At 42.7% G+C, this 27,851-nt stretch overlaps 1 protein-coding gene across 5 annotated transcripts in view; it reads right to left on the reverse strand.

Moving 5' to 3' along the window:
• The window catches only part of LOC139574430 (TBC1 domain family member 9B-like), a 60,240-nt gene that overhangs the window by 14,245 nt on the left and 18,144 nt on the right, over positions 1 to 27,851 (reverse strand). For all 5 annotated transcript variants that reach the window (XM_071398991.1, XM_071398989.1, XM_071398990.1 and 2 more), the window contains 7 exons: positions 25,351 to 25,609; positions 24,800 to 25,007; positions 24,255 to 24,419; positions 21,366 to 21,536; positions 20,745 to 20,892; positions 15,025 to 15,239; positions 4,736 to 4,853 (listed from right to left, as the gene is read on the reverse strand). In XM_071398991.1, the coding sequence (XP_071255092.1) occupies positions 4,736 to 4,853; positions 15,025 to 15,239; positions 20,745 to 20,892; positions 21,366 to 21,536; positions 24,255 to 24,419; positions 24,800 to 25,007; positions 25,351 to 25,609 (1,284 nt within the window). The remainder of the gene's footprint in view (positions 1 to 4,735; positions 4,854 to 15,024; positions 15,240 to 20,744; positions 20,893 to 21,365; positions 21,537 to 24,254; positions 24,420 to 24,799; positions 25,008 to 25,350; positions 25,610 to 27,851) is intronic.

Consider the following 27,851-nt stretch of genomic DNA (forward strand, 5'->3'; position numbering starts at 1 on the left):
GTTTCCATTGATCGTCCTTGAAGTTTCTATAACTTGATTGGAGTCCACCTGTGGTAAATTCAATTGATTGGACATGATTTGGTAAAGGCACACACCTGTCTATATAAGGTCAGAGCAAAAGGTCAGTGCAAGTCAGAGCAAAAACCAAGCCACGAGGTCAAAGGAATTGTCCGTAGAGCTACGAGACAGGATTCTGTCTAGGCACAGATCTGGGGAAGGGTACTTTTTTTTTTGCAGCAGCAGCATTGAAGGTCCCCAAGAACAAAGTTTGCTCCATCATTCTTAAAATGGAAGAAGTTTGGGAGGTGACCAAAAACCCAATGGTCACTGACAGAGCTCTAGAGTTCCTCTGTGGAGATGGGAGAACCTTCCAGAAGGACAACCAGCTCTCTGCAGCACTCCACCAATCAGGCCTTTATGCTAGAGTGGCCAGACGGAAGCCACTCCTCAGGATTAGGGTTGCAAAGGGTCGGAAACTTTCCAGGAAATTGCCGGAAATGTTCCAATGGAAGTTAAGTCTGGGAATTTGGCTTAAATTGAGTTAGCTTATAACAGTGAACCTTTTTTTGTGGGATACACACAAGGCAATTCTAGGTCTTGTGGCATATTTTGGTTAAACTATCCCCAATTCAATGGAATTGCAACCCTCTGCATGCACAGTGCATTTTTCCATCACATGTACCGCTGATTCTCAAGATCTTGCACACTAATGAGATGCTATTGAGCCCATACTACTACCCTGTCTGAGCCAAGGACTACATACTTTTGATTACAATACTGGGTGGGGTGAATATATTTTATATGACATACATTTTTGTTAACTAGTAAATAGTAGCCTACAGGAAAGTGTGTTTAAATAATTTCTAACTTAACAATTTCTGCTAGTTAGTTTTTGCTACGAAGTGGGTTTTACCTTGCTTGAGCCTGCTAACTGAGGAGTGTTAATTCACCTGTTTCCATACATGTTTCATTTTATAACATTTATCTCACAAAGGAGTTGTTTAATCTAACTGCTAAACTATTTATCTGTACATGGAATTGTATTCTTTTTTTTTTTTACTCAATTATTTTCCTCATCTTTACAGGAAAATGCCACGGCACTTCCTGATGTGTGGAGACATTTCACTGCTGCTAATGTAGAAGGACAAGCTGTGTACATTTGCAAATACTGTGCCAAATCATATGTAAAGAATGCAACAAAGATGCAGAAAAATCTGGACAAGCGCATAAAGTTCCCACAGTGCTCACAACAATCAACCTCTGACAAAAGTCCCTCTACCTCTATTCAAAGTGAAAATTATGAATCAGACACCTTATCGATAGCAACAGCTCATGATCCTCCTGCAATCAGAATTTTTTTGACTCAATGGAGGAACGTAGTCAGAGAGATGCTGATGAATGTCTTGCTCGAGCTGTGTATTCAACTGGTTCACCTCTGATGCTCACAGGCAATGTGTATTGGAAGAGATTTCTGAATGTTCTTCACCCAGCATACACCCCTCCAACCAGACATGCTTTATCTACTCATTTGCTGGATGCAGAGTTCAACAGAGTTCAAGTGAAGGTCAAGCAAATCATAGAGAAAGCAGACTGTATTGCAATCATCTCTGATGGGTGGTTGAATGTTTGTGGGCAAGGAATAATTAACTACGTAATCTCCACCCCTCAACCAGTATTCTACAAGAGCACAGACACAAGGGACAACAGACACACCAGTCTCTACATTTCAGATGAGCTGAAGGCAGTCATTAATGACCTTGGACCACAGAAGGTATTTGCACTGGTGACAGACAATGCTGCGAACATGAAGGCTGCTTGGTCTAAAGTGGAGGAGTCCTAACCTCACATCACACACATTGGCTGTGCTAGTCATGCATTGAATCTGCTCCTCAAGGACATCATGGCACTGAAAACAATGGATAAACTCTACAAGAGAGCCAAGGAAATGGTTACGTATGTGAAGGGTCATCAAATTATAGCAGCAATCTACCTCACCAAGCAAAGTGAGAAGAATAAGAGCACCACATTGAAGCTGCCCAGCAACACCCGTTGGTGTGGTGTTATCATGTTTGACAGTCTCCTGGAGGGGAAGGAGTCTCCAAGAAAAGGCCATATCACAGTATGCCGATATGGACAGGCTCATCAAGAGGATCCTCCTGGATTATGTATTTTGGGAGAGAGTGGTAAGCAGCCTGAAACTCCTGAAACCTAAAGCAGTAGCCATTGAACGGATTGAGGCAATGCCTTCCTGTCTGATGTTCAGACTCTGCTTGCAGATCTAAGAAGAAATCCGTACTGCCCTGCCCACTTCACTGTTGCTCCAAGCAGAGGAAACTGCAGTTCTGAAATATATCAAAAAGCGTGAAGACTTCTAACTGAAGCCCATACACACCGCAGCGTACATGTTGGACCCCAAGTATGCTGGCAAGAGCATCCTGTCTGGTCCAGAGATCAACAAGGCCTATGGTGTCATCACTACCGTGTCTCGCCACCTTGGCCTGGATGAGGGCAAGGTTCTTGGCAGTCTGGCGAAGTACACTTCCATGCAAGGGCTTTGGGATGGAGATGCAATATGGCAGTCGTGCCAACATATCTCATCAGCCACCTGGTGGAAGGGACTTTGTGGATCTGAGGCTCTTTCCCCTGTTGCCTCCATCATCCTCCAAATCCCACCAACATCAGCCGCCTCAGAGCGCAACTGGTCCTTGTTTGGGAACACACACACACCAAAGCACGCAACAGGCTGACCATTACAAGAGTTGAAAAATGGTTGACCATCTGGGCAAATTTGAGGCTTTTTGAGCCTGACAATGAGCCATCCTCAACAAAGTTGGAAAGTGACAGTGAAGATGAGGCCTCAGAGTCTGATGTTCAAGAGGTGGACATTGAGGAGGTCCAGGGAGAAGACATGGAAGCCTGAGAGGAAGACTACCAAAGCTTTAGTTTCTAGACTATAATTTTACAGATGTATGTTGAAAACGTTTTGGGGAGATGCGATGGATCATTGGGGATCATTCAATATTCCCTTTATTTTGTTGTTCAGTGAAATCATCCCATGTGAAGAGTAGACTCATTTAATTAAAGTTCAATTTGTAACTAAATGTATTTATTTTTCTATTGGAAGGATTTAATCATTTGCAATTATGTCTATGATAAAGGTAAAATGTTTATATAATGGTAAATATATCTAATGCAAAAAACATCTACATTTAAATCGTATTAATATTAATTTGCAGATATTTCCGTTAATTCCCATATATTCCCACGGAAAGTTTCCACCTCTGAATATTCCCAAAAATGTGCAACCCTAGTCAGGATTGAGGAAAAGATGAATGGAGCAAAGTGCTGAGAGATCCTTGATGAAAACCTGCTCCATAGCGCTCAGGACTTCAGACTGGGGTTCACCTTCCAACAGGACAACGATCCTAAGCACACAGCCAAGACAACACAACAATGGCTTCAGGACAAGTCTCTGAATGTCCTTGAGTGGCCTAGCCAGAGCCCGGACTTTAACATCTCTGGAGAGACCTGAAGATAGCTGTGCAGCGACACTCCCCATCCAACCTGAGAGAGCTTGGGAGGATCTACAGAGAATGGGAGAAACTCCCCAAATACAGATGTGCCAAGTTTGTAGCGTCATACCCAAGAAGACTCAAGACTGTAATCGCTGCCAAAAGGTGCTTCAACAAAGTACTGAGTAAAGGGTCTGAATACTTATGTACATTTTTTGTTTTTGCTTTGTCATTCTAGGGTATTGTGTGTAGATTGATGAGAAGAAAAAAACGATTTGATACATTTTAGAATAAGGCTGTAAAGTAACAAAATGTGAAAAAAAAGTCAAGGGGTCTGAATACTTCTGAAGGCACTGTATAGCATTGGTCTATTTGCATATAGGCCTACTGCAGCTCTGATTGGTTATGCCTCACTGGTCTGTGTAGAGTACGGGCTGAGTCGTGCGTGTTAATGCAATAGAATCCTACTCCGATGCGTTCTCCCCACAACAAAATCTCTTGCATAGTTTGTTTTGTTATATTGCATTAATATTGCGTTGATTCGATCACAATTCCCACAGTAAAGGGAAACGTTGATAGTGTTTAACTAAGGGGGAAAACTCTAGAAAGTTGAGTGAAGTTCAATCTCGTGCTTCTGTGTGGGCTGATATTTATTCGGCGCGGCAGTCCGATGGGAGCTGCGTGCAGTTTAGAGGGATCATTGCTGAGAAGGTGGCATCTTAGATGTGCAATCGTGCTTGTTCCCCAGACATTCGTTCAATTTTGTAGAACGCGTCCCCTATTCTGATTATCAACTATTGTCAAACACGTGTGGAAAGACAATGCTCTTCCTAAATAGTGTGCAGGGAATTCTACTAGATGAAAAGCCGAAATGAGTATGACATCCTGGCATTTAAAGCATTCTCAATTTTCTAAATTTCACATACTATAGAACGTTCTATTTTTCCATACCCAAATAACCTACTAATTTAGAGCACAAGTATAGGTATTGGGACACGGTCACTGTGTGACTACTATAAATGTAATTTGAGTGACGGCCATTTGAAGGGCAGTGAACCAAGAATGGGCTTGTCTACCCTATCAAACACTCTGAAATTAGGGGATTTGGAGGAATCTTAACAGAGAATTCTTTCCTAAGCGTGTAGCGAGCGACAAAACAAAGACATAACCCAACGGAATTAAATACAAGTGTGTGTCTATGAGAGGTTGTGTCAGTCACTCACCCACCACCCTGGTGTTGTAGTAGTCAGGCAGCATCCTCTCACACAGAGCCACCAAAAGCCAGAAGGCCTCCTCCTCCGTACAGTACAGCAGCAGTACCGACGTCACAATGTTCATCGCCTGGAGAGCGAGAACGGTTCAGTGATACATAGGTTTATAACAGAAACAGACAGATAAATTAACGCAGAGGAAACACCGCTGTAAAGGTTAAGTGTGGCGCTGCAGCATGGCGGAATCATTGCCACCACACCAAAAGAAACTAAACAGTTTCAATAGAGTTCTGTAAAGCACATTCGCTTTTCTTGGTAAATAGATAATCTGTCTGGGTTCAGCACAGTTCTAAAGGTTATTTAGCTCTGTGAGCGGTGGCAGGCAGCCTGCAACACAAGGATCACAGAGAGCCAGTGACCAGTGCTCGATAGACGACATGCGGCGCGAAACACAATTCACTTGAATCACCTGAGTGCTCCTGCGTGAGAAACTGCAAGGTACTTGCTTGTTTGTTTGACTAATGATAGCTAGCCAACTAGTTAACTACATAAGCTAGCTATAACCTAAAAACTTTACTATCAAAATGTAGGTCTATAATACTGCTGCCACAATTGTAACGGCAACTAGCTATCCAATATCCACAAGTATGTTGATGATAGAAACATGGTTAACTAGCGTTACTAGTCTAGCAAGTTAGCTAGCTAGTTCGTTTGGAACTGTATCAAGTGCAAGCAAGATAGCTACATTTATCGGTCTTCGATTCGATTTTTTCTCTCAGATGAGTTTGAAATATTTCCAGCCACAGCAGCGAAAGAGAAAATGGGCGCAGGAACAAGAGTATCAGGTAATGTTAACTTAGCTGGCTTTTTCTTTTTATTGAACCATTATTTAACTATGCAAGTCAGTTAAGAACAAATTCTTATTTACAATGACGGTGGGTTAACTTCTTGAGAATACAGGGGGTGCTATTTTCCCATTAGCATAATTTGCTCTACAGATTAAACTGCCTCTTATTCAATTATTGCTCTTACTATATGCATATAAATAATACCATTGGAAAGAAAACAATCTCTAGTTTCTAAAACCGTTTCAATTTTGTCTCTGAGTGATACACAAGTCATTTGACAGCACTTTCCCTGACCAAGAAGTAGAATGCAAGAAGTCTATGCTCGCTTCAACGCTCTGCCTATATATGGTCATGACCCCTATGACCAGAAACACACTTCATTCGCCTTCCTCTGGGTGTCAAGAGGACGTCAGAGGAGAAATTCTTTGTTTATCTGGTACTGACGTGAAATAAGACCTATTTCTTTGGCGTGACCGACAACTTCCTGTTTTCTGATTCGCACGAGTTGGAGCTGCGATTGTGTACTGTTTTGCTGGCGTTATGGATGAAAACTATCTCCGTGTCGAATTTTGTTTGATACATGTGACCATATCATCGTAATGTATGTTTTTTCAATATAGTTTAATCAGATTATTTGATTTTTTTCGGGAGTTTTGTGGTGTTCCGTTGTCTGATTTTATTTACGTTTGAGAGATCCGTGCCACTCGACCAGTACCTGTGCTAAATGGAGTGGGAAAGGAACAATTCTGAACGGAACCAACGACTCATCTTGACAAAGGACACTTTGATCAACATTCTGATGAAAGATCAGCCATAGTAAGACCCAATTTACGATGTTATATCATATCTGTTGTGCATGTGAACTGGCCGTGGGCGCCTAGCCGAATCTGCCTGGTATAGCTATGCTAATTTAGCGCTACATTTTGTTTTCGTTATAAAACATTTAATAAATCTGAAATATTGTTTGGATTCACCAGATGTTGGGCTTTCAATATCTGTACGCTGTGTATTTTTCTGAAATGTTTTAAGATGAGTAATTCGTTATATGACGTTGGTCTCTGTAATTGTTCTGGCTGGGTCAGCACTATTTCAGATTGCAGCTGCAATGTAGAACTGTGATTTATACCTGAAAAATGCACATTTTTCCCAAAAAAAACTATGCTATACCATAAATATGTCATCAGACTGTCATCTTATGAAGTTGTTTCTTGGTTAGTGGCTATATATATTTTTATTTAGTCGAATTAGTGATAGCTACTGACGCAGGAAAAAACTATTGGGAGTAAAAAAATCGTGTCCTTTGCTAACGTGGTTAGCTAATAGATTTACATATTGTGTCTTCCCTGTAAAACATTTTAAAAATCTGAAATGGTGGCTTTATTCACAAGACCTGTATCTTTCATCTGGTGTCTTGGACTTGTGATTTAATGATATTTAGATGCTACAAGTTACTTGTGACGCTATGCTAGCTATGCTACTCAGTGGGGGGGGGGGGGGGGGGGGGTGCTACCGGATCAGGGTTGGTGACTCGTGAGAAGTTAACAGCCTTGTTCAGGGGCAGAACGACAGATTTTTTACCTTGTCAGCTCGGGGATTCGATCTAGCAACCTTTCTGTTACAGGCCCAACGCTCTAGCCACTAGGCTAACTTAAATTAAATTAGCCTGAATTAAATTAAACTTTCTTTAATTAGCTAACTCTTTAACTTCTTTGGGACTGTGGGGCAGTATTGAGTAGCTTGGATAATAAGGTGCCCAGAGTAAACTGCCTGCTACTCAGGCCCAAAAATGCATATAATTAGTATTTGGATAGATTTGGATAGAAAACACTCTGAAGTTTCTAAAACTGTTTGAATGATGTCTGTGAGTATAACAGAACTCATATGGCAGGCAAAAACCTGAGAAAAAATCCAACCAGGAAGTGGGAAATCTGAGGTTTGTAGTTTTTCAAGTCATTGCCTATCGAGTATAGTGTCTATGGGGTCATATTGCACTTCCTAAGGCTTCCACTAGATGTCAACAGTCTTTAGAACCTTGTTTGAGGCTTCTACTGTGAAGGAGGAGGGAATGAGAGCTGTTTCAACCAGGTGTCTGGCAGAGTGCCATGAGCTCAGTCTCGCGCGCTCCCGTGAGATGTAGCTGCGTTCCTTTTCCTTTCTAAAGACAAAGGAATTCTCAGGTTGAAACATTATTGAAGATTTATGATAAAAACATCCTAAAGATTGATTCTATACATTGTTTGACATGTTTCTACGAACTGTAATATGACTTTTCGTCTGAACTTTCGCCTGGACTTGCCTGCGCCTCCTGAGTTTGGATTTGTGTACTAAACTCGCGAACAAAAAGGAGATATTTGGACATAGATGATGGACTTTATCGAACAAAACAGACATTTATTGTGGAACTGGGATTCCTGGGAGTGCATTCTGATGAAGATCATCAAAGGTAAGTTAATATTTGTAATGCTATTTCTGACTTTTGTGACACCTCTCCTTCTTTGGAAAATGGCTGTTTTTCTGTGACTTGGCGCTTACCAAACAATCGCAAGGTGTGCTTTCGCCGTAAAGCGTTTTTGAAATCTGACACAACGGTTGCATTAAGGAGAAGTTTATCTATATTTCCATGAATAACACTTGTATCTTTTATCAATGTTTATGATGAGTATTTCTGTAATTTGATGTGGCTCTCTGCACTTCCACCGGATGTTTGTTTGAGACAATGCATTTCTGACCATAACACACCAATTTCAAATGAGGTTTTTGGACATAAAGATTAACTTTATTGAACAAAACACACATTTATTGTGTAACATGAAGTCCTGTGAGTGCCATCTGATGAAGATCATCAAAGGTTAGTGATTCATTTAATCGCTATTTCTGACTTTTGTGAGGGCTCTCCTTGGCTGGAAAATGGCTTTGTGGTTTTCTGTGACTAGGTGCTGACCTAACATAATCGTTTGTTGTGCTTTCGCCGTAAAGCCTATTTGAAATCGGACACTGTGGCTGGATTTACAAGAAGTTTATCTTTAAAATGGTGTAAAATACTTGTATGTTTGAGGAATTTTAATTATGGGATTTCTGTTGTTTTGAATTTGGCACCCTGCAATTTCACTGGCTGTTGTCGAGGTGGGACGCATATCCCAGAGAAGTTAAAAGCTTAAGCTATCGTTTTTAAAACAAGTGTATGGCTTACTTTACTGTACAGAGAAGAAACAGAATCCCGGGAGTGAGGTAGGGACGCATGACAGACAGAATGGAGCAGAGGAGAAATGGAAAAAGAAAAGGAGAGGAGAGCAGAGTGGAACAGAGGAAAGGAGAGAGCCATGAAGGGAGCTGGAAGGAGAAAAGGAGAGAGGAGAGCAGAGTGGAACAGAGGAAAGGAGAGAGCCATGAAGGGAGCTGGAAGGAGAAAAGGAGAGCAGAGTAGAACAGAGGAAAGTAGAGAGTCAGGAAGTGAGATGGAAGGAGAAAATGAGAGAGCCTCCCTACACTGGCTTCCTGTTAAGGCAAAGACTGATTAAGGTTTTACTGCTAACCTACAAAGCATTACATGGGCTTGCTCCTACCTATCTTTCTGATTTGGTCCTGCCGTACATACCTACACGTACACTACGGTCACAAGACGCAGGCCTCCTAACTGTCCCTAGAATTTCTAAGCAAACAGCTGGAGGCAGGGCTTTCTCCTATAGAGCTCCATTTTTATGGAATGGTACCCATGTGAGAGACGCAGACTTGGTCTCAACCTTTAAGTCTTTATTGAAGACTCATCTCTTCAGTAGGTCCTATGATTGAGTGTAGTCTGGCCCAGGAGTGTGAAGGTGAACGGAAAGGCACTGGATCAACGAACCACCCTTGCTGTCTCTGCCTGGTCGGTTCCCCTCTCTCCACTGGGATTCTCTGCCTCTAACCCTATTACAGGGGCTGAGTCACTGGCTTACTGGTGCTCTTCCATGTCGTCCCTAGGAGGGGTGCGTCACTTGAGTGGGTTGAGTCACTGACGTAGTCTTCCTGTCTGGGTTGGCGCCTCCCCTTGGGTTGTGCCGTGGCGGAGATCTTTGTGGGCTATACTCGGCCTTGTCTCAGGATGGTAAGTTGGTGGTTGAAGATATCCCTCTAGTGGTGTGGGGGCTGTGCTTTGGCAACGTGTGTGGGGTTATATCCTGCCTGATTGGCCCTGTCCGGGGGTATCATCGGATGGGGCCATAGTGTCTCCTGACCCCTCCTGTCTCAGCCTCCAGTATTTATGCTGCAGTAGTTTGTGTCGGGGGGCTAGGGTCAGTCTGTTATATCTGGAGTATTTCTCCTGTCTTATCCGGTGTCCTGTGTGAATTTAAGTATGCTCTCTCTAATTCTATTTCTTTCTTTCTCTCTCTCGGAGGACCTGAGCCCAAGGACCATGCCTCAGACTCCTTGCTGTCCCCAGTCCACCTGTCCGTGCTGCTGCTCCAGTTTCAACTGTTCTGCCTGTGGCTATGGAACCCTGACCTGTTCACCGGACGTGCTACCTGTCCCAGACCTGCTGTTTTCAACTCTCTAGAGGCAGCAGGAGCGGTAGAGATACTCTCAATGATCGGCTATGAAAAGCCAACTGACATTACTCCTGAGGTGCTGACCTGTTGCACTCTCGACAACTACTGTGATTATTATTATTTGACCATGCTGGTCATTTATGAACATTTGAACATCTTGACCATGTTCTGTTATAATCTCCACCCGGCACAGCAAGAAGAGGACTGGCCACCCCTCATAGCCTGGTTCCTCTCTAGGTTTCTTCCTAGGTTTTGGCCTTTCTAGGGTGTTTTTCCGAGCCACCGTGCTTCTATACCTGCATTGCTTGCTGTTTGGGGTTTTAGGCTGGGTTTCTGTACAGCACTTTGAGATATCAGCTGATGTAAGAAGGGCTATATAAATGCATTTGATTTGAGAGAGGAGATCAGAAAGAAGGAGAAGAAAGAGGAGTAAGGCCAAGTGCGAGCCACCAGCAATCCGGATGGGACCCTAAGTGACTTAAAATTGACAGACTGAAGCCGTGGCTATATACAGTTGAAGTCGGAAATTTACATACACCTTAGCCAAATACATTTAAACTCAGTTTCACAATTCCTGACATTAAATCCCAGTAAAAATCCCCTGTTTTTGGATCACCACTTTATTTTAAGAATGAGAAATCTCATAATAATAGTAGAGAGAATGATTTATTTCAGCTTTTATATCTTTCATCACATTCCCAGTAGGTCAGAAGTTTACATAAACTAATTTAGTATTTGGTAGCATTTCCTTTAAATTGTTTAACTTGGGTCAAACATTTTTGGGTAGCCATGCCTCCTGACAGAGCTGGTGTAACTGAGTCAAGTTAATAGGCCTCCTTGCTCACACACACACTTTTTCAGTTCTGCCCACAAATTTTCTATAAGATTGAGGTCAGGGCTTTGTGATGGCCACTCCAATACCTTGACTTTGTTGTCCTTAAGCCATTTTGCCACAACTTTGGAAGTATGCTTGGGGTCATTGTCCATTTGGAAGACCCATTTGTGACCAAGCTTTAACTTCCTGACTGATGTCTTGAGATGTTGCTTCAATATATCCACATAATTGTCCTGCCTCATGATGCCATCTATTTTGTGAAGTGCACCAGTCCCTCCTGCAGCAAAGCACCCCCACAACATAATGCTGCCACCCCAGTGCTTCATGGTTGGGATGATGTTCTTCGGCTTGCAAGCCTCTCCTTTTTTCCTCCAAACATAACGACGGTCATTATGGCCAAACAGTTCTATTTTTGTTTCATCAGACCAGAGGACATTTCTTCAAAAAGTATGATCTTTGTCCCCATGTGCAGTTGCAAACCGTAGTCTGGATTTTTATGGCGGTTTTGGAGCAGTGGCTTCTTTGCTGAGTGGCCTTTCAGGTTAAGTCGATATAGGACTCGTTTTACTGTGGATATAGATACTTTTGTTCCCGTTTCCTCCAGCACAAGGTCCTTTGCTGATTGATTTGCACTTTTCGCACCAAAGTACGTTCATCTCTAGGAGACAGAACATGTCTCCTTCCTGAGCGGTATGACGGCTGCGTGGTCCCATAGTGTTAATACTTGCGTACTACTGTTTGTACAGATGAACGTGGTACCTTCAGGTGTTTGGAAATTGCCGCACAAGGATGAACCAGACTTGTGGAGGCCTACAATTGTTTTTCTGAGGTCTTGGCTGACATCTTTTGATTTTCCCATGATGTCAAGCAAAGAGGCACTGAGTTTGAAGGTAGGCCTTGAAATACATCCACAGGTACACCTCCAATTGACTCAAATGATGCCAATTAGCCTATCAGAAGCTTCTAAAGCCATGACATCATTTTCTGGAATTTTCCAAGCTGTTTAAAGGCACAGTCAACTTAGTGTATGTAAACTTCTGACCCACTGGAATTGTGATACAGTGAATTATAAATGAAATAATCTGTCTGTAAACAATTGTTGGAAAAATGACTTGTGTCATGCACAAAGTAGATGTCCTAACCGACTTGCCAAAACTATAGTTTATTAACAAGAAATTTGTGGAGTGGTTGAAAAACAAGTTTTAATGACTCCAACCTAAGTGTATGTAAACTTCCGACTTCAACTGTAATATGCCACGTGGTAAGTCAAATTTCCTTTAATTAGGCTAAGGGCTAAAAATGTTTGTGCATATTTAGTCTGTACTAGTCTACAGTATTATGTGTTTATTTCTGAGCCAACTCCACCAACTTCGATGACCCAATGGGTCTGGGCGCATTCAACATCAAGGAGGAGGAGGAGAGGAATAGGCCAGGTGAAGACCAAGACCAGAGAGGAGGTAAAAACATTTGTTTTCAAATGCTGTGATGAAACCAATGTTACATCATGTGTGTTAGATAAACTAAAACAAACAGCTATTAATCACTTATTTTCTGTCATGGATCCATATCTTCTTTGCCTCCAGGACAGCTTAGACCAGAGTTTCCAACACCTGGAGATTCTGGGGGCCTTCAGTGTGTTGGGACCTCAGGCTGTGTTCTCTAGTGAGAGGATAAACACCTTTAACCTGACCCTCTTCTCCAGGCAGTTCTTGCAAGAGCCAGAGGCTGCTGTGCTGCAAGAGTGGCCCTCTTATAAGCAACATGTGCTAGTTGGAGCATTCAAGGTATGGCATGAGTGTGACAATCATTTGAAGAGAACATTTTAGGCCAGTGTTGACCAACCCTTTTTGCTGTTGAACTACCACTCTGTTGGCTCTTCTTTAATGGTGTACATATTTTTGTTTTTCATGTATTTCAGGGGTTTGACCAGCTGACGGCAATGACAAAGCTGGCCTCGCAGTTTGATGAGTGGGGGCAGTCTACCCCTGCCTTAACCAGCTGGCATGCAAACGCACCGACTATACCAGTGTCTTCCGTTAATTGTAAGAGGGTGGAAGAACATTTACATGTGAAAGTAGATCCTCTTTGTCCCTCTCCTTTCTCTTATTATTCTTTCTGTTATTGCAGGTCAAAACAGACTTGAGGAATAGACTGCAGGGAGAGCATCTCACCGCCTGCATGCGGCTCTCCATCAACACCCCCCCCACCAAGGAGTTCAATTACAAATATTTTTCCAAAAGCCCAGAAGAAAAAAGTGCTCTGACAAGCTGTAAACTAGGTCAGAACTAGGTTTTTGTCAGAACCTGGACAGAGATTTCCAACGCCCTCCTTTTGTAATGAACATGACTTAGTGGGCTCTAATTCATGTTCAGTCAAATGTTCCTCTGTTAATTTTGTCAAGATAAACATTTTTATTTCAGAAAGAAGGTCTCTGTTGTGTTTCTTTAGATAGCTGCACTCAACCTTAAATTGCATCCTGTATACTATAATCATTTTACCAATACGTAATTGAGCTCATTTCTGGGGGAGGAAATGATATTTTAGACAGTGAGGTTTTTCCTTTTAAAAAGTCACCAGAACTAAGTCAACAGAACCAAGACCCGAAACCCCCCCCACCCCCAATTACCTTTCCCCCACAGCTAACAAATTCTCCAGAGGAAACACTGCTTTACAGTAATGAATAAACAGTTTATGGGTCAATGAGAAGCCACCAGGATAAGAGTAGTCACCCTGAGAATCATTTACAGTCAAAGAACCTAGTTAAAATATCATGATTATGTTTCAAGAAAACATTCACGCTTTGTTTTAGATGACATTTTCCTGGTATTTTCTAATTATAGCTATGGGCACATTCTACTACTTCAAAGAATTCAACTCAATTGGCCAGTATCAGGAACCAAATGGTTAATTTCAGTTAAATAAAAGCCAAATTATTAAGACATTCTTGTGACATTCTTGTGAAGTGGAAACATGTAGGAGCAACAACAGCTCAGTGGTGAAGTGGAAGACCACACAAGCTCACAGAACGGGACCGCAGAGTGCTGAAACGCATAGCGCGTAAAACGCATCTGTCCTCGGTTGCAACACTCACTGCCCAATTCCGAAATGCCTCTGGAAGCAACATCAGCACAAGAACTGTTTGCCGGGAGCTTCATGAAATGGGTTTCCATGGTCGAGCATCCGCATACAAGCATAAGATCACCATGCACAATGCCAAGCATCGGCTGGAGTGGTGTAAAGCTCGCCGCCTTGTAGCAGTGGTAACACGTTCTCTGGAGTGATGAATCACGCTTTACCATCTGTCAGTCCGACGGACAAATCTGTGTTTGGCGGATGCCATGAGAACGCTACCTGCCCAAATGCATAGTGCCAACTGTAAAGTTTGGTGGAGGAGGAATAATGGTCTGGGACTGTTTTTCATGGTTCGGGCTAGGCCCCTTAGTTCCAGCATACAATGACATTCTAGACGATTCTGTGCTTCCAACTTTGTGGCAACAGTTTGGGGAAGGACCTTTCCTGTTTCAGCATGACAATGCCCCGTGCACAAAGCGAGGTCCATACAGAAATGGTTTGTCGAGATCGGTGTGAAAGAACTGGCCTGCACCTCAACCCCATCGAACACCTTTGGGATGAACTGGAATGGCGACTGCGAGCCAGGCCTAATCGTCCAACATCAGTGGCCGACCTCACTTGTAGCTGAATGGAAGTCCCCGCAGCAATGTTCCAACATCTAGTGGAAAGCCTTCCTAGAAGAATGGAGGCTATTATAGCAGCAAAAGGGGGACCAACTCCATATTAATGCCCATGATTTTGTAATGAGATGTTCGACGAGCAGGTGTCCACATACTTTTGGTCATGTAGTGTAAGTAAGAAATTGTAATATAAAGTCTAAGTCAGTGTTGATAATGTGGCCCTGCGATAGACTAGCGTCCTGTCCAGGGAGTGTACTTGTGCATCAAGCTACATCACACTACAAAAACTTGATGTTTCTGATGTGTGGACAAGGCTACTTACAATGTTGACCACCTGCATAGTTTAAAAAAATGCTGTACAACCCCCCCCCCCCCAGAAAAACAAAACAAGTCGGCATACCTGGCAGTATCCTATGCCAGGGTTGCGGCAGGCATAGGCAGTGAGGACCCTGCGGAGGGCAGCGATGCCCATCTCATTCTGGAAGGCGTGGTGCTCAGGCATGGAGCGGTGCAGGTCCCTCTCAATCTCCTCCGTGGCCAGGGTACAGCGGCCCATGGCCTGCTCCACCCGCTCAGCGTAGTAGCCAGGGTGGGTGTCCATCTCATTCTGAGCTCCTGGAGAGGGGATGGATTGATTGATGGATGGGGGTAAGTGGTTAACTCAATAGATTATAAGACAGACACAGACAATATGGGTTTGTCAGTGGGCAAAGTATTTCATGTTTAGATCCTTTTGATTCTAACCATTGTAAAAAAAAATATATGTAAAAAAAGTCAGATTCAGACAACTGGTAGTTTCTTTGTTGTACCATCAAAAACATGGTTAACCTTTACATATTTGCTAGAAAACACAAATTCAAGGGATTCCTGAAAACAGAATTTAGACTAGTCATTAACTCTCACTCCAGATATCATTGCAGGACACAATCCTGTTCATTTAGCCCCGTTTATTAAGTGCTACCATTTTAACATAGTATGACACATCCACATAGCAACACAACTTATGGGCTCAGTTTCGTAACCGTTACTTAGCTAGACCATATGACTCAGGAGTCCAGGGAGTCAGCTGATCTCAGATGAGTCAGACAAGAAAGACGGAGGGGAGGGGTCAGCTTGTTGACATCGCACCACTAGGTAACAACAACACTTCCCTAATAACCACGGCAACAGAGAGACTGAAACATACACTACCTTCACAAGGTAGGAGTGACTGCTGTCCTTGATACCAACCGAATTCTGATGTGGATGTAGTCTTGACACACACAATGCTTGCTTGCACACACAGACTCACTTATTCACAATGAGTATTGTTCACTGTTTTGCTAACATGGTGGCAACACAGTGAACAACGATATTAAGAACATAGAGCTGGCGGGTTATACACTACCGGCAAGAGAGAAAAACAGCCTCTGGTAAGACACGGGGCGGGGGCCTATGCATTTATGTAAACAAAAGTTGGTGCACGATATCTAAGGAAGTCTCAAAGTTTTGCTCGCCTGAGGTGGAGTATCTTATGATAAGCTACATACGTCACTATTTAACCAGAGAGTTTTCATCTGTTATTTTCGTAACTGTCTATATACCACCACAGAGCGAGGTTAGAACTAAAACCGCACTAAATGAACTGTATTCCGCCATAAGCAAACAGGAAAACACTCATCCAGAGGCGGCGCTCCTAGTGGCCGGTGAATTTAATGCAGGGAAACTTAAATCAGTTTTACAGAATTTCTATCAACATGTTAAATGTGCAACCAGAGGGAAAACAATTCTAGACCACCTCTACTCCACATACTGAGACGCGTACAAAGCTCTCCCTCGCCCTCCATTTGGCAAATCTGACCATAACTCTATCCTCCTGAGTCCCGCTTACAAGCAAAAATTAAAGCAGGAAGCACCAGTGACTCGGTCTATAAAAAAAGTGGTCAGATGAAGCAGATGCTAAACTACACGATTGTTGTGCTTGCACAGACTGGAATATGTTACGGGATTCTTCCGATGGCATTGAGGAGTACACCACATCAGTCACTGGCTTTATCAATAAGTGCATCGAGGACGTCATCCCCACATTGACTGTACGTACATACCTCAACCAGAAGCCATGGATTACAGGCAACATTCGCACTGAGCTAAAGGGTAGAGATGCCGCTTTCAAGAAGCGGGACTCTAACCCGGAAGCCCTCCGACGAACCATCAAACAGGCAAAGCATCAATACAGGACTAAGATCAAATCGTACTACAGCGGCTCCGACACTTGTCGGATGTGGCAGGGCTTGCAAACTATTACAGACTACAAAGGGAAGCACAGCCGAGAGCTGCCCAGTGACAAGAGCCTACCAGCCTACCCTAAATAACTTCTATGCTCGCTTCAAGGCAAGTAACACTGAAACATGCATGAGAGCATCAGTTGCTCCAGACGACTGTGTGATCACGCTCTCCACAGCCGATGTGAGTAAGACCTTTAAACAGGTCAACATTCACAAGGCCGCAGGGCCAGACGGATTACCAGGACGTGTACTCTGAGCATGCGCTGACCAACTGGCAAGTGTCACTGACATTTTCAACCTTTCCCTGTCTGAGTCTGTAATACCAACATGTTCCAAGCAGACGACCATAGTCCCTGTGCCCAAGAACACTAAGGTAACCTGCCTAAATGACTACCGACCCGTAGCACTTACGTCTGTAGCAATGAAATGCTTTGAAAGGCTGGTCATGGCTCACATCAACACCAGTATCCCAGAAACCCTAGATCCACTCCAATTTGCATACCGCACCACCAGATCCACAGATGACGCAATCTCTATTGCACTCCACACTGCCCTTTCCCACCTGGACAAAAGGAACACCTATGTGAGAATGCTATTCATTGACTACAGCTCAGCGTTCAACACCATAGTGCCCTCAAAACTCATCACTAAGCTAAGTACTCTGGGACTAAACAACTCCCTCTGCAACTGGATCCTAGACTACCTGACGGGCCACCCCCAGGTGATAAGGGTAGGTAACAACACATCCACCACGCTGATCCTCAACACGGGGGCCCCTCAGGGGTGCGTGCTCAGTCCCCTCCTGTACTCCTTGTTAACGCATGACTGCACGGCCAGGCACAACTCCAACATCATCATTAAGTTTGCTGATGTCACAACAGTCGTAGGCCTGATCACTGACAACGATGAGCCTATAGGGAGGAGGTCAGAGACCTGACCATGTTGTGCAAGGACAACAACCTCTCCCTCAACGTGATCAAGACAAAGGAGATGATTGTGGACTACAGGAAAAGGAGGACCGAGCACGCCCCCATTCTCATCGACGGGACTGTAGTGGAGCAGGTTGAGAGTTTCAAGTTCCTTGGGTAGTGCGTACGGCCCAGTACATCACCGGGGCCAAGCTTCCTGCCATCTAGGACCCTAAAAATCGTCAAAGACTCCAGCCACCCTAGTCATAGACTGATCTCTCTGCTACCGCACGGCAAGCGGTACCGGAGCGCCAAGTCTAGGTCCACAGCTTCTACCCCCAAGCCATAAGACTCCTGAACAGCTAATCCAATGGCTACCCAGTCTATTTGCCCCCCCCCGCTGCTACTACTCTGTTATTATCTATGCATAGCCACTTAAACAACCCTAACTGCATGTACATAATTATCTCAATTACCTCAACACCGGTGCCCCCGCACATTGACACTTTGACTCTGTACCGGTACCCCCTGTATATAGCCCCGCTATTGTTATTCACTGCTGCTCTTTAATTATTTGTTTTTCTTATCTCTTACTTTTTTCTTAAAACTGCATCGTTGGTTAAGGGCTTGTAAGTAAGCATGTCACTGTAAAGGTCTGTTGTATTCGGCCCATGTGACAAATACAATTTGATTTGATTATATCCTCCCTGAAAGACTAGACACCCACACTCATTTCACACTCAGGCACAAACAACTGCTAGCAAATCAAATCTTATTTGTGACCTGTAGACCTTACAGGGAAATGCTTACTTACAAGCCCTTAACCAACAATGCAGTTTTAAGGAAAACAAGTGTTAAATAAATAAAAATTGATAAGTAAAAAATAAAAACATTCATGAGAAGCAGTAAAATAACTGTAGCAAAACTATATACAGTGGGTACCGGTACAGAGTCAATGTGCGCGGGCACAGGTTAGTCGAGGGAATTGAGATATGTACATGTAGGTAGAGTTATTAAAGTGACTATGCATAGATAATAAACAGAGTAGCAGCAGGGTAAAATAGGGGGGGGGGGGGGAATGCAGAGCGACAAATTCAAATAAAATGATATAAAAATCAAACTTTCATTAAATCACACATGTAAGATACCAAATTAAAGCTACACTCGTTGTGAATCCAGCCAACATGTCAGATTTCAAAAAGGCCTTTCGGCGAAAGCATAAGATGCTATTATCTGATAGCACAACAGTAAACAAAGAGAGTGTAGCATATTTCAACCCTGCAGGCGCAACACAAAACGCAGAAATAAAATATAAATCATGCCTTACCTTTGACGAGCTTCTTTTGTTGGCACTCCAATATGTCCCATAAACATCACAAACGGTCCTTTTGTTCAATTAATTCTGTCTATATATATCCAAAATGTCCATTTATTTGGCGCGTTTAATCCAGAAAAAAACAGCTTCCAATTTGCTACATCACTACAAAATATCTCAAAAGTTACGTGTAAACTTTGCCAAAACATTTCAAACTACTTTTGTAATATAACTTTAGGGATTTTTAAACGTTAATAATCGATCAAATTGAAGACGGGTCTATCTGTTTTCAATACAGGAGAACAACAAACTAACGCTACTTTTCTAGTCTTGCGCAACTCTCAAACAGTACACAAAACGTTACACTGATTCAAGATGGCTGTACTTCTTCATTGCACAAAGGAATAACCTCAACCAATTTCCAAAGACTGGTGACATCCAGTGGAAGCGGTAGGAACTGCAAACAAGTACCTTAGAAATCTAGTATCCCAATGAAACCTAATTGAACAGACAGGGACCTCAAAAAAAGATATATCTGAATGGTTAGTCCTCAGGGTTTTGCCTGCTACATAAGTTCTGTTATACTCACAGACATGATTCAAACAGTTTTAGAAACTTCAGAGTGTTTTCTATCCAAATCTACTAATACTATGCATATCTTATATTCTGGGGATGAGTAGAAGGAAGTTGAAATTGGGCACGCTATTTATCCAAAAGTGAAAATGCTGCCCCCTATCCTAGAGAAGTTAAGAAGCCTTTTGGACCTAGACTTGGCGCTCCGGTACCACTTGCCGTGCAGTAGCAGATATCAGTCTATGACTAGAGTGGCTGGAGTCAATTTTTAGGGCCTTCCTCTGACACTGCCTGGTATAGAGGTCCTGGATGGCAGGAAGCTTGGCCCCAGTGATGTACTGGGCCGTTGGCACTACCCTCTGTAGTGCCTTGCGGTCGGAGGCCAAGCAGTTGCCATACCAGGCAGTGATGCAACCAGTCAGGATGCTCTCGATGGTGCAGCTCTATAACTTTTGAGCACTCACATATAAACATAGATGTCCTCTTATTGCTCATAAAAACTATTTATCTCTACGCTCTATTTAACTTTCAAACTCTGCCATTCAAAATCATTGTGTTTGAAGAAACCATATATGGCATATATTGAGTCAGTGTATTCGTTTATATTTGGTAAATTATCTACTTTATCTTAACAATCTACAATTCTGTTACCTTTATATAGGGCAAAGTACAGTCTGCTAGGGCCATCTAAACTTTAACCCACAGAGAAGAACAGAAACCATTTGAGGAGAAGTTCCTCTGCAATGACACTACTTGTGGTTGTGGTTGGTGGTTTGAAACCCCACTGAGGTGCTGCTAAAAACATCCCAAAGACATGGTGTGTCTGCTACAGTTCAAGTGGCCTAGTAGTTAAAGCTAGAGGCTCATATGTAGACCTAGACTCTGCACAGCCAAAGCAGAAGTTGAGAATAACTTTCATCAGATTCAGCACAAGTTAAGAAACATTGAGTGCAATTATTGTGGTGGAGCGGGTCGAGAGTTTCAAGTTCCTTGGTGTCCACATCACCAATGAACTATTATGGTACAAACTAGAGGTCATATGGTACAAACAAATGTCAACCTGAGAAGAGCAGCCACAGCTCCCCTCGGAGGCTCTCAGGGATCCCATTGAGCACCAGCTCTCTGGTCTTGGAGGTACGGTACATACACACACCCCTGCCAAACTCAAGGAAGTGGATGTTCCACGACTCCTCCTTCATCTTCTCCTTCTGAGGAGGAGGAGAAAGAAAGGGGGGGGGGGGGGGAGTCAGTATAGGAGTCAGTGCTCCTTTGGCACCATGAGAAAAGCAAACAAAGACGTACTACTAAGAGTCAGTGATCCAACAATCCCTTGCATTTGGGTAAGCTGAGCTAGATAGCTGAGCTAGATGAATGAACAGATGGTGGCCTTCAAGCTTGCCTATGCACACATTTGGTTAAGATAGTATTTCCTCTAGTGTAATGTTAACCCTGAGGACCAGAACCATAGACACAGCATACATTAGCCTACACTCTAAGCATCCAACTATCTACATCATTAGGTAGGGACAATAAAATACTGTTTAGAAAGGATCACTTCAGCTTAAAAACAGATGATGACCACACTGAAGTAATAAAACCCTATAGAAAGTGTGTAGGATATTCTAAGAGCATAAGACAGTCCAAGCCATTGACGTGGGTCTGGGAGTGGGGTTGAACTCACAGCTTTGGGTCCGTGTTCCTCTGGGGTGTCCTTCTGGTAGATGTGGAGCAGGCCCTGAGTGGCTGTTGGCAGGCTGGGGCTGTAGTGGCGCCTCTGGGACGGTTCCCCTGCTGCACCAGTGGGTGTGGGGAGGCTGGAGGAGAGAGGGGTGGTACTAGGGCTGGGAGAACCCTGGGGAGAAGGAGGAGATCGGGGATTTAAAGGGGTGTTAGGAGAGAAAGAATATAAGGATATTTTGATATGTGTAACCAACTAATGCATTCAGAGAAATCATTCTGCCAAAAGTATGAACACAAATGAGTGATTACAGCATATTATTGTTATGTAGAAAGTAGCATAAAAATCACTGTATACATCAAAAAGCCCTATTATCCATCACAATTGCGATCTCGTTCACGACAGAACGTGACTGACAGTTCAAAGTTGGCTTGGGCGGTATACTGTTTATAACATATACCGGGGTATTTGGAAAAAGACACAGGATGGTTTTTAAATAACATCAATACCGTTGAAACTATTTCTTTGAAGTTTTTCAATAAATGTGAATATTTGTAGCTACTTTTTAACTTCTCTAGGGTAGGGGGCACTATTTTCACCTCCGGATGAAAAGCGTGCCCAAAGTAAACTGCCTGCTACTCAGGCCCAGAAGCTAGAATATGCATATAATTGGTAGATTTGGATAGAAAACACTCTTAAGTTTCCATAAGTGTTAAAATAATGTCTGTGAGTATAACAGAACTGATTTGGCAGGCGAAAACCTGAGAAAAATCCATCCAGGAAGTAGGATTTTTTTTACTTCTTGTAGTTTTCTATTCAATACCATTACAGTATCCTTTTCTATTCAATGCCATTACAGTATCCATTGACTTATGACTCAAATTGCAGTTCCTATGCCTTCCACTAGATGTCAACAGTCTTTAAAAATTGTTTCAGGCTTGTATTCTGAAAAATGAGGGAGTAAGACCAGTCTGAATGACTGGACCCTAAAGTGTCACAGAGCTTTTTCATGAGCAATCCCGAGAGCGCGCCTTTCTTGTTTACCTTTTATATTGACGACGTTATGGTCCGGTTGAAATATTATCGATTATTTAGGCTAAAAACAACCTGAGGATTGAATATAAAACATTGTTTGACATGTTTCTGTGAACTTTACGGATAAAATTTTGATTTTTTTGTCTGCCTGTTGTGACTGCGTTTGAGCCTGTGGATTACTGAAGACAACGTGCGAACAAAACTGAGGTTTTTGGATATTAAGAGACTTTATCGAACAAAACAAACATTTATTGAGTAAATTAATATCTTCTGAGTGCAACCATATGAAGATCATCAAAAGTAAGTGATTCATTTTATCTCTATTTCTGACTTGCGTAACTCTTCTACTTGGCTGGTTACTGTTTGTAATGATTTGTCTGCTGGGCGCTGTTCTCAGATAATCGCATGGTATGCTTTCGCCGTAAAGCCTTTTTGAAATCTGACACCGTGGTTGGATTCACAAGAAGTTCATCTTTAAACCTATGTTTAACAGTTGTATGTTTTCTGAATTTTTATAATCAGTATTTCTGTTTTTGAATTTGGCGCTCTGCAATTTCACTGGATGTTGGTCAGGTGGGACGCTACCGTCTCACGTACCCGAGAGAGGTTTTAAGTAAATACCTGCAGTCAACTTGTGCAATAGGTTAGGAGATAAAAAACATTGCGTTCTTCGTGTCACCTGTCACATTATTATGAAGGTTACGGTAGTCCCCAGTCACGCGGTGTTTGTTTACAAGCACACAACAAGAGACCGGAGCTTTTTGAGTCACTCACTGTTGTGCAGCACACGCCAGGTGATCTAGTTACAGTATGGAACTCACAACTAAATGTTTGCCAGCTAGATATCTTATAACTATTCAATTAACCGTCTAACATGTGCTAAATGCTCTGCAGTTGTACATATGGTTTGCTAATTTAGTAGCTAGTTTAGTAACTATCTATTCTTGCAAAATCAAGCATTCATTTGGTAACAGCAGAAAATCCTCTCCTGGACCAAGAACCTTGCTGGCTAATATTTGTTTTGTGCGTGCAGCAAACTGAGTAGCATTTTTTGGTTACTTGTATAGTTTAGGTATGTGCTCATTAGCATTTAGGTAGCATTCTCTATGGGCTTTAACATGTACTTGTTAGCATTGGGTTTGAAAACAGCGCCCCTTGTGCATTACCAAACATCCCGGTATGGCACAAAGTTGGCATGAAGGTAAAGCCTGTCGTGGAAAATTGCGAGATTATGTTATAGTGCTTGAAGGATTATATTATAATCTTTGTATTGCATTAGAATGGTTGTTTTATTCGACAGAATAGAATCTGTCGACTATTGTGTGTTCAGTGTTCCACTGAGGATGGGCCTCTATGAGATAGCACTGACAGAGGAGATTTACGATGTCTTTGGCCAATAAAGCCTAAAGAGCATTCCAGATAGTGAGGTAATGTTTTTGTACTATGAAGTACCAGGAACGAGATTAGAACCTCGTCTTAGAGACCAAACTGAACGATAATTTATAGCTAATGCTATCTGGCTATGGGATACTCCTTTCTCAAGTAAAAGGCCTTTTGTGAAGAGTTCCTATTATCTGTGGTTTGTCATGTCGACTAGGGGGGTGTATCTTGGCTATAAAAGATCTTGGTATTCTTTTATAGGGACTCTCAGAATTCATTATAGACACTGAATTTATCTGAGAGTCACAGGGCAATGGTGAAGCTCATATTATTAAAGATGAAATTTAAGTACTCTGACTGGTGTGTGGTTTGTAACTCTCCTCATTTAGTAATACAGGAAATTGCTACGACAAGCCTAGCCCAAGCCTAGCTCAAAGGGTAGACCCAAACAGCACACCTCCCCTCTGATTGGCTCACCGAATGGCCACTTTCAGGGGTGCGCTGCAGGAAGTCGGAGATGCGCTGAACCAGGAAGTCGCGGTCCTTGAGGTTGGCGAAGAGGAAGGTCATCTTGTTCTTGGTGCTGATGGACACGGGACAGGGCAAGACGCTGCTGCTGTCTGCCTTCTCCACAATGGACACCTAGAGAGCAGGATGGAGGGAAGGGAGGAGAGACAGAGAAGGGTAGAAGAGAAAGATGAGGTGGAAGGAGGAGAGAGAAGGAGAGATAAACATAGGGGGGGGTGAGAGAGGGAGGGGAAGAGAGCAAGAGAGCGAAGGAAAGATAACTAATGTACAACTTTAAGAACATTAGGCACATCCCACAATGAGGGTATGTTACGTCCCCCATGAAAAACAGAAAGACAGATACAGGGTAAGAAAGTGAGAGTGAAAATTAAAATGAGAGAATAGGAAAGAGGGATGCAGGATATATGGAAAAGAGGGGGAAAGAGAAAGAAAGGAGGCAGGAAACAAAAGAAAGAGAGGGCTCGTGCTTTGCGTTGGGTTGTGTGTGTAGGCACCTCTCTGAGGGGGATGATGAGCTGACAGAGGTCCTCCTCACGGCTGCAGAAGCAGATGTAGTTGTTGGAGACAAACAGCTGGCCCACAATGTGCATCTTGGCAAAGGGAGTCCACAGCGTGCAGTCTGTGTGTCCGTCCAGGCGCTCGTCCTGGGTCAGGCGGAACAGCGCCCGGTAACGTTCGTTCTTGGCCCGTGCGTCCAGGTCCCTGTAGTTGACATCCAGTAGTGAGTGGAAGAGAGTAAATTAGCAAAATGAAGAAAAACTACAGATACAGTAAATATATACACACTAAAAATATGAATACTGTCTAGAACTATACCCCCAAAAGTGATGTATTGGTGAGATACAGAAACGAACCACTACATTGAGGACCTTTATTAGCTAAATCAGGTGTGTTGGGACCTGAATTGTCTACACCTGTTCTCTATAGAGTTAAAAGACACGTTCTTGTAAGTACCACTTCATTTCAGTGAAAACAGTTGTTTGAAATACCAAATTTTTTAATGGTCAGAAAAAACAGGACATTCCTTACTCTTGAACCCTCCTACCTCTTCAGTGCCGAGACATTCTTGAGCGTCTTGCAGGCCTTGGGCAGCGAGTGGTCGGCGGCGAAGCCCTCGTTGTCCAGCAGCTGGCGCATGGCGATGGTGGCCAGCTGCTCCATGAGCTTGAAGGTGTCGTTAACGTTGAGGAACATGGAGAAGTAGTGCTCCGTGTGCCGCGTGCTCACCCGCACACTCTCCGGGAACAGCAGCGTGGCGTTCTTCTCCAGGCGGGTGACCTCCGTCCACTGCACCACCAGGGTCACTATAAGGAGAGTGGGGGAGATCATTTAGCAGACGCTTTCACAGAAATATTTTACTTTGCCCAGACAATAGGGTGAGAGACAGAGGGAGATACAGCATAGAAAAAGAGAGAGAGAGGCAGGAAGAGAAGAGAGCGAGAGAGAGCAAAGGAAGGAGTCCTTGGGGGCAGGGAGCAGGGAGAGATAGAAGGTGTTCAGTAGAGGGGCAGAAACAGTAGGAGGAAGAAAGAGAGGTAGATTTCATAGAATGCTATCTTAGAGGATTGAATTAGTACAGAATTGTGTTGTGGGTTGGTGCTGCAACATTGAAGTGGGGCTATTCACTATGAGTCAATCACATTCCTCAACATACACGCTAACACACACTCTAAGCTTCATTCTCTTTTTCTGGAATCAGAGATCACTGCCCACATACAGTGCATTGCTTCATTCTCAGACACACATGCATGCACACACCAGGGTTTCCGTTAAGATTTTAATTTACCAGACATCCATATGCATTGGGTGTGTAACGCATTAGGGCGTACACCCACAGTGCTCAAAATCACATTTACATTATTGTAATTCATCTTAACAGCATAGAAATTAGCCTGTAATGTTCTTATACCAACATGACAGGTTTTATTGAAAAGCAAAACATTGCCTGTTGCTTCTTCTTCCCTGCAATAAATCATAAAATAATAATAATGTTTTGCTTAGATGCCTACATAATAATACATTTGCAAACAACATGTCCTATAGGCTATTTGTATGACAATTTTAATTAATAAAAACACAGCTGTTTTCAAATACAATCTAGGCTTCTCTAATTTAATTTAGCCTAGGCATGAACATTTTAATTAGACCTAATAAATAAAACATGGCTGTTTACGAACACCAGGGCCGGTCATGGCTAGAAGGGATCCAGCAGTCAGATTTGACTTTTCGTAGCAGGTCAGGAGAATTAACATTCAGGTTAGGAAAATTAGCTTAAGAAAATGGTTAGCTACATTTGACAAAAGCTGGATCTCTTCTTGCCATAACTGGCCCGGCCCACCCAACTCCCGCTGCGATATAGCATTGATAACAACTCGGTTTCCTACTATAGGCAGTTGGCTGCCTAGTGATTGCAACATTGTAACAGTCCGATGTGAAAAGTTGGCAATGATGTTTCATTTCCAAGTGCTACTGAATAAGCTGAACTGAAATGCACCAATTGTGCATGATACACATCATTACTGTACTCTATCAATCCATTCCAAATCTTAATACTATACATGACATGGGCGGCATATGTTGATCTTGCCTATGGCTGAGGTAGAACTGCTAGTAACGGGCCTGATGAACACAATTTGCCTATAATTTACAGGCTGTCTATACTCTGTTTTGGAGAAAGAACCCCCTCTTGGCCGGCACACTGGAAACAGGTATAATCAACACAATCTTCACAAATGTTGCCCAGTCAGGGTAGACCTGGCTGAAGTCCCTTATGAGGACCTTGCATCTTTTGCCCGAGTAAATTTTTTATTAAGGCACACCCAACACTAATTTCCAAGCAGCTTAAGGATTTATTATCCTACGAAGTATATTTGCCTATGAAGTTGGAGCACATCATCTGGTATTTCCACCAATTAATACAAAGCATTATTTAGCAATGGATTTTTTTGTTGTTGATAATTTGGCTGGCAACAATTTTAACACACACATATTACACATACACGTTTGGGGTTAATTAGAAATGTCCTTGTTTTTGAATGAAAAGTAAATGTTTTGTCCATTAAAATAACATCAAATTGATCAGAAATACAGTGTAGACATTGTTAATGTTGTAAATGACTATTGTAGCTGGAAATGGCAGATTTTTTATGGAATATCTACATACGCGTACAGAGGCCGTTATCAGCAACCATCACTCCTGTGTTCCAATGGAACGTTGTGTAAGCTAATCCAAGTTTATCATTTTAAAAGGCTAATTGATCATTAGAAAACCCTTTTGCAATTATGTAAGCGCAGCTGAAAACTGTTGTTCTGATTAAAGAAGAAATAAAAAACTGGCCTTCTTTAGACTAGTTGAGTAACTGGAGCATCAGCATTTGTGGGTTCGATTACAGGCTCAAAATGGCCACAAACAAAGAACTTTCTTCTGAAACTCGTCAGTCTATTCGTGTGTGTGTGTATATAAAAAAAAATGTTGATCATATTACTCCAGTGCTAGCCTCCCTACACTGGCTTCCTGTTAAGACAAGGGCTTATTTCAAGGTTTTA

This window comes from Salvelinus alpinus, chromosome 4 (assembly GCF_045679555.1).
Source record: "Salvelinus alpinus chromosome 4, SLU_Salpinus.1, whole genome shotgun sequence".
NCBI lineage: Eukaryota > Metazoa > Chordata > Actinopteri > Salmoniformes > Salmonidae > Salvelinus > Salvelinus alpinus.